This window comes from Carassius gibelio, chromosome A2, assembly GCF_023724105.1.
Source record: "Carassius gibelio isolate Cgi1373 ecotype wild population from Czech Republic chromosome A2, carGib1.2-hapl.c, whole genome shotgun sequence".
Lineage (NCBI taxonomy): Eukaryota > Metazoa > Chordata > Actinopteri > Cypriniformes > Cyprinidae > Carassius > Carassius gibelio.
This window is the reverse complement of record NC_068372.1, coordinates 13,202,114-13,212,640: the sequence shown is the minus strand read 5'-3', so window position 1 is coordinate 13,212,640 and position 10,527 is coordinate 13,202,114. Positions and strand designations below refer to the sequence as shown.

Sequence of the window (10,527 nt, the reverse complement as noted above, 5' to 3'; positions counted from 1 at the left end):
AACCATGCATCGTTCATTTATATTTCTAATTAACTCCTTGCAGTACAACTCTGATTCATCAATTGCGACATCTAGTGGTCTGTTATTGATACAACCACAACTGCTACAACTGATAACAGAGCGCTCAAGCGGGTACTGCTAGTTCTTTGACATAATATTTTGCGTTCAATTATTTACTTATCAAGCAAGGGTTTGCATGATAAGATGGAAAAGTAATGGAGTGTAGTCTTAAATACCCCGTAGAGGTTTCTTTTCCAAAACAATCTGCTGACTGAACACTATCGGACCCTCAGCCTTGCTGCGCCCCCAGCTAGGGAACCACTACAGTATTATCACAAGCACTCTTATTTTCACACACACACACACACACACACACACACACACACACACACACACACACACACACACACACACACACACACACAAATAATAATCAAAATATATTTTCTAAAATAAAATCGTACTAACGTTAGGCACGTAACCAATTGTAATTGTAATTGCACTAACCTAAAGAGTTTATTCAGCACACATCGGCATCTCGTCCACTATACTACGATTGAACTACATTACCCATAGATCCAGAGTGCTGACGCACGGAGGCAGACGTAGAAAGAGATCCTATTGGTCGATGCCGTGTATGCGTGCAGTCGTGTGTTGTTGTCAGTGGCGGCAAGATGGCGACTCTCGGAGACGCATCAGCCCCGGGGGTTAATGGGTTAATACAACAGTTCACAGCCATAACTGGTAAATATTGACAAATTGCATTTGCGGGAAATTTTGCACAGGCCAGTAAAACCCTGGGTCTTTAGAAATGCGTTGTGTACGGAAGAGGGCATCATCATTACTGCCCCCTCTGTCATGCAATGGAAAGAGACTAACGAAAGCTTCGGCTAGCTGCTCTATGCACTTGCTTAAATATGGATCTACATGCAAAAGAAAAGAAATCCGAACAGAAATAGTGCGAACTGATATAGACTAATTTCTAAAGTATACTGATGGTCATTTAAAACTCTCTCAGCCTGAACTTTGAGCAATTTCACCATGGCTAAGTTACATGTGTAACACCTTTAAATTCAAACCTGATTAGTGCTGCTGTAGGATTTTCACTCTGCGATTATTCTTCCCACTGTCACATTTAAAAGCTACAGGTTGATTGTGTGTGTTGGAATGTTTTCAGTCACCGCGAGTGTGTTTAACAACTTCGACAAGTGTGTCTGTGGATATGAGCCACAGTCCACAACATGGCGGTTTGTGGAGGCTGAATCTCAATCAGTTATCCGTTTCTCTGTATGCTTCTTACAACTCACATCTAAGTGACAGATACACACACAACTGTAATGTTCATTACGGACTCCGACTGTATAGTTTAAGTGTTATTGGAAGTGTACGCAAAGGCTGCTTTTGAACACCGCGTGATGGTGTACATCATTTGATATTTTAGCTTCTGCTGGTCAGAAAATACAAGCCATGTTTCGCAGCTCGCTACTTTTTGGTAAAGGTGAAAGATGCGCTGGTTGTGCGCATGCGCGCTCCGAGGGGCGGGGCTTTTAAGAACTGAAACGAGCGAGACATTCCAGCAGCTCGCGCTGCCTCTGTGCGTCTTCACCCTAAAGCCTCTGTTATATTTCAGATTTTTTCAAGACCATTTTGTTTAAAACAGTTATAAAACTATAAGGGTTTGAACTAACAATGTGTTTGTATAAGTACTGAACATTGTACTTACTTAATACTTAACAATCTTTACAGTGGTTTACCACAATTATTTTAAAATACCACAAATATACCTTACATTTGTGTTAAATTGTAAGTTCTGTTTGGCTTAACATCTTGAGAATTACAACATAGGTCTTTTTCAGGCCCAAACCCCCCCAGCTACTACTAAATACATGTATGCATCATTATGCATGATGTAATATATTGCAGAAAACAAATTCAATATTTGTTTGGACTTTAACTCTCTCACTAGATGGATCAAAAAGTACTGAAACGGGAAAGAATAAATACACAGCTTAAGGTAAAATATCTGCGAGAATACAAATAAGTTATTTACAGTTCAAATATGCCATATTGTAGTGCTGTGAGGAGTTTTTGGTGAAACAGCATTGCATTTATTTGTGTTTAAAACATATCATGTCACCATGTAATCTAAGTAAACCCTTGTTTTTTAGTGTCTGACACTGTTATTTGAAGATAATTGTAACCGCAGTACCAGTAATATGTTTCTAGTTACAGATTCTCCTCTTGAAGTGCATCTGAGGTTGTGTGTATGTTTCACCTCGCATAATAAATGCTGTAAACGGTTTTGCACGTGTATGTTTGTTTGCAGGGGCCACAGAGAGTGTAGGGAAGCATATGTTGGAAGCATGTAACAATAACTTAGAGATGGCTGTCACCATGTTTCTGGATGGAGGCGGCATCGCAGAGGAACCCAGCACAAGCGCCAGTTCAGCCGGGACGTCCAGCAGCAGACCCCCCCCTGTAGAGTGAGTGACTTCATATAACACACCAAAGGCTGTTGGTCTGTCTCTCAAGCAGCTCTGTTGTTTTTTTGGTGTTTGCATGATCTCTTTTCTTCTATCTGGCAGAGATGATGTGCGAGCACCCATTCCTCAGAAGCAAGACATTCTGGTGGAGCCAGAGCCCTTGTTTGGAGGTATTACAGTTCCTGTTTATACATCTTACATTTGTCTAACCCAGGGGTTCCTAAACCTGTTTTGTCACCCTAACACCTTTTCATTTATAATTTAGTATCTTGAATCGTATTGCACTGTGAATTAAGTCCACCGTTACATCCCTAATAACAAAAAATCAACACCATCATCATAAAACGATATGAATAGTTATTATTATGGGACCACTCTGGGCTAAGCTTTACATAAACTAATAATATCTTTCTTGCACAGTACCAAAGAGGCGTAGACCAGCACGATCAATCTTTGATGGATTTCGGGATTTCCAGACTGAAACCAGTAAGTATGTGTGAGGCATTCTGATGGCACACATGGTCTAGTGCTTCCTCTGAAGCCCTGCTGTTGTGATGTGAATCTGTAGTGCGACAGGAGCAGGAGTTGAGAAACGGAAGTGCAGTGGACAAGAAGCTGAGCACTCTAGCCGATCTGTTCCGTCCCCCCATTGAACTCATGCACAAAGGCAGCTTTGAGACGGTAAGCTCTGTGCCTGCTTTAGTAGACCCATTACTATTACCAGTAATTAATGTGCTTCAGTCCTCCGTGTCATTAAGTAAAACTTTGTCGGCATAATAATGTGTTTTGTTCCTGGCCAAGAACAAGTCAAGCCCTGCAAACCAGGGAGTGTCCGAACGCAGATTCAGGCTGTTGTGAGCCTTAAATAAGGAAAGAACAGAAATCAGGAATGTTCTTGGTTCAGACCTTTTGACATCATCTGTGGTTGATAATAAGAGACAAAATAATTTAAGCACTTGATCAAAAATACAAGCTTGTTTATGCTTTTAATTAGTTTTACATTTGGAATATTCCTTTAAGTCAAGCCATCGTTTCCCATCATGTGATCGAAAACTTTCTCACAATGTGAATTTTGTCACCCAGGCGAAAGACTCCGGGCAGCTTGAGAACAAATGGCTGATGATCAACATTCAGAATGTCCAGGATTTTGCCTGTCAGTGTCTAAACCGAGACGTGTGGAGCAATGATGCTGTGAGAAACATCATCAGAGAGCACTTCATATTCTGGCAGGTACATTTACACAGACTTTAAAGTCTTCTGTGTCTTTGTCTTCCATGACTTTATTTGAATTGTGAATGTGAGCGTTTGAGTGGTTTAGGTAAGCTGTGTTTGCTCGTAGGTGTACCATGACAGCGAGGAAGGGCAGAGGTACATTCAGTTTTACAAGCTTAACAAGTTCCCCTATATTTCTATCTTGGACCCTCGTACAGGTGAGAGAAACAAGGCAGTGACTCATTTATTACGTTTTCTGGAATCATTTCAGATGCCCATGCCAAGTCATGCATAATTACTAATGTGCCTTTTCTACAGTATAATGAGCATATTTCTGATTAAATAAAATTCATATTTTGGGGCAAAATGCTGCATAAAAGAATACATTCATAACAAGATTTTATGTCAATGCAATTATTATTTTTTATTTTATTTTATTTATTTATTTTTACAGGGCACTCACATTAAATTCATCCATGTAATTAAATGTAATCTTCTTAAAAACAGAAATGGAAAACTGTATAGTAAAAAAACATTATATGATATTAACATAAATTTAGAGTGTATGGGCACACGCATTTTGAGCTAGTTTTTTTTTGTTATTAATTTAATTGATTTCAAAGGAGTTAATTCTGGTGCTTGGCATTCATGTTCTTATAAATTTTGTACAACAACATATTAAAATTCTTTTTTTTTTTATTACATTAGTTTTGCTGTATTTTAGGGATGTAATGATTAATTGCGAGCCGGTTAAAAATCGATTCAAATATGTAACGATTCAGTTCGGTTGAGATGCTAAACAAATCGCGATTTAATTAGGCTAATGTTAGGAGTTTATATAGATGTATGTCTGAGGGGAACTTACTGTCCGTAATACTGAAGGTATACTGAGGTCTTGCCTCTGTATAATGCATAATTTAAAGTTCATAAGTGTAGTGCTGCTTGTTTACAGCAGAAACCAAGGAAATGCTTTAAGTGCCACCTGCTGGCAGAGAGTGAATCTGCATCTCGTTCAACTGTTTCTGTTTCATTCAGATATTTTTTTTAATCAAATCATTCAGTTTTTGCTTCAGATTTCAAAATTATTCAATCTAATTTAGATTAAAAACAGCTTAAGTAGCATATATGCAGCATCTTTGTTTGGATCATCATTAAAATGCATTGGTTGCCTGTCTCTAATTTTAAATGGAAAGAGCACAGAAAAAGGCTTATTTTACTTATATGAAGAGATTTATTTTATTTGTGTTAATTATTTGATTTCGGGCTTGTTTTAAAATTTCTATTTAGTTTTCTTATTTACATTTACATTATATTTCAGTTTTGTTATTTAGCAGACGATTTTATCCAAAGCGACTTACAAATGAGGACAACAGACAATAAACCAACAAAAGAGCAATAATATGCAAGTGCCATATTAGCATATTATTATAGTGTTATATTTCAGTTTCACAAATAAACATGCAGCATTTTGTCCAAGCAATAAGAAAAGCACACATTTCGTTCATAATTTGTCGTAATTTCATTTTGTAAAAATATTTAACTAATCATGAATCAAATTGAATCGTGAGTTGAGTGAATCGTTACATCCCTACTATAGTTCCATGTATATTAATCCATAATATAGAATTTCTTTTTTAATTAATGAAGTAGTAAGACATAAGTAGTCAATAAAAATGTAATATGATAACATTAAACTTTGTAATGTTTGCATATTTACTCACTATTAAAGTTGAGTATCAAGTTCAATATGGTTTAACTGAAAATTAAGCTAGTAAATTAAAGAAATTGTTAAAAACGAACAAACTTTTTGTTTTCTCTGACATATACAGGACAAAAGATGGTTGAGTGGAACCAGTTAGATGTGACCTCATTCCTGGATCAGGTCACAGGCTTCCTATCAGAGCATGGGCAGCTGGAAGGGCAGTCCAGTCAACCGCCGGCCAAGCGGGCTCGTTCTGTAAGTGTTACACTTTATGGTCCTGAAGAAACATTTAATATGTGTTTGCTTCACTCTTTTTATCCATCTATACAGGAGAGTTTGATAGATGCCAGTGAGGACAGTCAGTTAGAGGCCGCTATCCGGGCCTCTCTTCAAGAAACACACTACGAGTCCACGCAGGACAAGGCAGACTCACGCTCAGATGATGATTCAGAAGCCGAGCCTTTCTCTGACAGCGAAGGCCTGATCTCAGTGGATGGCTCAGACAACGAGGCTGGTGGAGGGGAGGATTCTTTAGATGGACACGTCTCTGCAGAGGTAGCTCCTCCTACCAGGCCGGACAGCCCAGCCCATCACAGGAAGTCCCCACACAAAGAGCTGTGCCACAGGAAAGAGGAGAGTAAGAAGAACCACCTAGAGCCGGTTGGGCTCAGTCACAGTCAGACAGGACAAGATGAGTCCCAACAGATGCTGGGAGAAAACCACAGATCCACGTCACACCAGCCCTCAGAACCAGCCGGCACCAGCACAGCAGATCCAGACGACAACGGTACACGCCGTTTCATACGCATGTCAGTTATCTAAAGGGATAGTTCACCACATCAAGATTGCTCACCCTCATTTCATTTCAAACCTGATTGACGTTTTTTTTTATTTTTTTTTTACTGCAGATAAAGAGGAAAAATCCTCACATAGTTCATAGTGACCTTGTCTGTCAAAGTCCAAAAAAGCACTATAAAAGCACCCTAAAGTGAAAGTGGTGTGACATACAGCCAAGTATGGTGACACATACTCAGAATTCGTGCTCTGCATTTAACCCATCCGAAGTGCACACACACAGAGCAGTGAACACACACAAACACACACACTGTGAGCACACACCCGGAGCAGTGGGCAGCCATTTATGCTGCGGCGCCCGGGGAGCAGTTGGGGGTTCGATGCCTTGCTCAAGGGCACCTAAGACGTGGCATTGAGGGTGGAGAGAGAACTGTTCATGCACTCCCCCCAACTACAATTCCTGCCGGCCCGAGACTCGAACTCACAACCCTTCGATTGTGAGTCCAACTCTCTAACCATTAGGCCACGACTTGCCCTTAAAGGTAGTCCGTATGACTTGTGGATATATTCTAACTCAAGTGAAGTGAAACAACATCTTTGTGTGAGAACCAGACTGAAATTGAAGTATTCTCTGATAATCTTCCCCTCCAAATAGATGTTAATTTGAGAATCATTGTGTCCAGATGGAGTCCGAACCAAAGCAACCCCATTTGTGAATGAATCGTTCTTCATGAGCAAGATAAGAATCTTAGCAAATTCAACGCATTGATTCAGTGATCCAGTCATAAGGAGTTTGTGTGCTAACAGATGGAATGGAAGATTATCAGTAAATAAGGACTTAAATATCAGCCTGTTCCTCACAGATATCTATCAGATGGCTAAAGAAGACCTGCATGTGGTCTGTTTTTTTTTTCTTTGCCATTTTTGGAACTGTCATATGGAAATGAGTTGATCTTCAAACATTGACCTTTTGTGTTCTGCAGAAAAGATAACAATATACAGGTTTTGAATTAAATGTACGAGGTAAACAGGTTTGGAATGAAATGTAACGAGGTAAATAATGCTTTTTTGTTGTTGTTGTTGGTGGTGACTGTCCCTTTAAATGATTTGAACATATACATGCTAATAATATTCAGTGAGAAATGTGCTAAATGACTCTGTCCACAGGTCCAAAGGCCCGCTTAATGCTACGATACCCAGATGGCCAGAGAGAACAGATAGCACTGTCTGCTAAAGCTAAACTCATGGTGGGTATGGCGTTTTATGATTTGTTGTCTATAGGAGTCACACTTTTTTTTGCCATTACCAACTTTTTCCTTACTGATAATTGCTTAAACTTTTACTACAATAAAGGATGACAAGATAAACTTCTGTTTGGTCCTTTTAATGACAAGTTTAGTAACTTTTTTTTCAAATAACAAAAAGAGCAAAAAAGAATAATACAGACCCATTCTAAAATAAATTACAAAGTAAATATAAAAATATAAAATGTAAATACTATTTGTCAAAACTTGATTTCTTCTCCATGACAAGTGGATGTCAAAGTTGTGCAGCATTGCTTTTGTGTATCAGGCTATTTCTGCTTTTCCTCGAGTGCCACCAGCTGTCAAAAAGCCGGTACATTTTAACAGTTTGATGGAAAATTAGATAAGAACCTAGAATGCACATTTCTAAAAATCAAAACAGTTCGGACAAGTTATCTAGAATTATTCATGGTATTACGAAGTGGTCACAATAACAATACTCTTCTTTAAGGCTGTATAATATTGGGAATTTAGTTTTTCTTTTCTTTCTGATAAAAGTTGTTATTTAGAATTTAAAATTCATTTTAAAAATCCAGGTTTGCTGTGTTTAACTGTAGGGCTGCACAACTTAGCTAAAATGTTGTAATTATTCATCAATGTTTTATTAAATTAAAAGAATTTAAGATAAATAATAACTTTGTGTTTTACAGCTGTAAAATTACAATTCAAATATTTATCTTAATTTCCTCATTTTCAAACATTAAACCATCCATCTGTTTTTTTTTGGGGGGGGGGGGGGTTGGGGGTGCACAGGGATGCACAGGGAGCCATCAAAGCTTCTCTTTTGTTGATAAGTGCTTCTCATAACATAAGAATGGGAAGATAGTTAGTTCATGTTTTGTTGCCAAATACACTTTCAAGCCACCCAAACCCAAGCAAATTACGCCATATCATGATTTTCATTTTCTTAATCAATTCTGGATGTTTTTCAGTTGAAGTTAGTTATGGTCTAATTTAAACAAATAAAAATATAGCTGTGCCCTTCATTTTCTTCATTTATTCTTATTTTGTAGGCACTGGTGAGACACGTTCAGACTAAGGGATTCCCCAACGAACGCTTCGAACTTGTCACCAACTTCCCCCGCCGAAGACTCGCTCACTTGGACTATGACATCACACTGCAGGATGCAGGACTGTGTCCGCAGGAGACTGTGTTTGTGCAGGAGAGGAATTAGCCCCTCCCCTTGTAGATAAATCACACCCACTCCTGTCCTCTCATTTGTGCCCTAGAAAAGACTGCCCTGATACCACTTTTTTTTTATTTTTTACAATAAGTCCCGGATACTCGGATAGTTCATAGGGACCGTCCGCTGAGCTGCGTTTGTCAATGTATTTATTTACAATCAACTCGGCACATCCCATCCTATCTGGGCCTAATTCTTCAAGACAGTACATGTCCATGAGTCACGCTCATATTGAATGGAAATTAAAAGGGTTTTAAAGATGGCCTTGATATAGGGAAAACATTGTGTATCATGTATATGCAAAGTTTCTAAGGATTGAACATCAGTTCCAAAGTGACTATAGCTCCTGTTAAAATCATCTCAGCAGGTTGGGATCCTATTGAACATGGGCTCGGGGATGAATTTGGGATAATGTTTATAATTTAGAGGTAAACCCTCACATATCTCCGCTGCGATGTGCAAGGACGGATGAGGTAGAGTGACATTTAGCTATAGTAAGTTTCTATCTCCTTTTTTATATACTGCATCATTTCCACAAAAACTGATTCGCAAATATAATCATTGAAACAAAAGGGACAGCTGGTCTACTTGAGTGTTTCTTCAGTAACCTATTCGATTTCTCCTGTTTGGTGACATGATTTTTATCAAGAATATGCAGTTTTGAGCAGAATCCTCCAGATAGGAACATCTCTTATCCCACAGTAGAAGGGTCTGGTTGTCTTTTTATACATTTAGGGCCACCTTTTATTTTTGCATACAGAATCTTAAGTGACTTAAAGCGACACAGAATCTTAATTTAGCTTAGTAGTGCTCCAATATTATGAACAATATGAGGACCAGAACGTGGTCAATGGGGGCCAGACAAATACTCAAAGTAGCTGTAATATTTTTCTCATAGATATCTATATGTAGATACCACATTAGCAGCTGTTTCTGTGGCTGCTAATAATTAAATCCACCATATTGTAATGGTAAAACCTAGTTATTCACATGTAAGAATAACTATTTCTGCAGTATCTATTTGTTTAGGATCTGATTTTCACAGGATATTTAGTTTATCAGTAGTGTTAAATAATGCTGCATATGATAAATAAAAAAAAGAGTATTTGTTAAAGCTCTTGTATATATTACTGAACTTCAGAGAACCCTACTGTAGATATCTATGGTAACAACAATATGCTGCACAAGTTGTGGTATTTTCATCCAAAAATTCAAATTCTAGTGATGAGCAGCGTCTGATATGTTGACCGTTCCAAGTGGATGCATTGATGTGTTTGGAACAGTTGAATGAGGTATCTACAAATAAATGTCAGATTTTTTTTTTTTTGACATTTGATGGTGTTTGCATAAACACCACTGCAGAGATATATATAAAGTTTGGGGTTTTTCCTGACAAGGGTGCATTAAATTAATCAAAAGTGACAGTAAAGCTATTTATAATTTTACAAAAGATTTATATTTCAAATAAATGCGGTTCTTTTGAATTTTCTGTTCATCAAAGTATCATGAAAAAATGTTCCACGGTTTTCACTAAAATATTAAGCAGTGCATCTGATTTCAACATTAAAAGATAGAAATGTTTCTTAAGCAGCAAATCAGCACGTGAGAATGATTTCTGAAGGATCATGACACTAAAGACTGAAGTAATGGCTGCTAAAAATTCAGCTTTCACATATTTACATATTCAAACAGAAAACAGCCATTTTGAATAAATTAATTTTAAATCTTTTACAATCTTACTTTTTTTGCTATTTGCCTTGATGTCCCTCTGCTCTTTTCTGCTCTTGTATCATTACAGTAAATGAGGGAAATTGCCCAGAGAATATTAAACTTTTGATATCCAGGCC

The 10,527-nt window shown here is 37.9% G+C and overlaps 1 protein-coding gene across 2 annotated transcripts; it reads left to right on the top strand.

Moving 5' to 3' along the window:
- The first annotated feature begins 586 nt into the window (after window positions 1-586).
- LOC128026945 (UBX domain-containing protein 7-like) lies at window positions 587-9,256 on the top strand. 2 transcript variants are annotated; one of them, XM_052614247.1, is made up of 12 exons: window positions 659-744; window positions 1,967-2,014; window positions 2,327-2,483; window positions 2,586-2,653; window positions 2,904-2,969; window positions 3,052-3,164; window positions 3,567-3,713; window positions 3,823-3,913; window positions 5,525-5,652; window positions 5,728-6,184; window positions 7,360-7,439; window positions 8,510-9,256. In XM_052614247.1, exons 3-12 carry the CDS (start codon window positions 2,353-2,355, stop codon window positions 8,669-8,671), a joined length of 1,443 nt encoding a protein of 480 aa, XP_052470207.1. In that variant the 5' UTR covers window positions 659-744; window positions 1,967-2,014; window positions 2,327-2,352; the 3' UTR covers window positions 8,672-9,256. The 2 variants fall into 2 exon arrangements, with proteins under 2 accessions (XP_052470199.1, XP_052470207.1); XM_052614239.1 differs by lacking the exon at window positions 1,967-2,014 and having other exon boundaries at window positions 587-744.
- Window positions 9,257-10,527: the final 1,271 nt, after the last annotated feature.

Excerpts from the sequence above, each read along its gene's own strand:
- LOC128026945 (XM_052614239.1), top strand. The coding sequence starts at position 675 with ATGGCGACTCTCGGAGACGCATCAGCCCCGGGGGTTAATGGGTTAATA. Across the intron at positions 2,484-2,585 it reads AGCAGACCCCCCCCTGTAGA|AGATGATGTGCGAGCACCCA; the intron begins GTGAGTGACTTC and ends TCTATCTGGCAG. Across the intron at positions 3,914-5,524 it reads TATCTTGGACCCTCGTACAG|GACAAAAGATGGTTGAGTGG; the intron begins GTGAGAGAAACA and ends TGACATATACAG.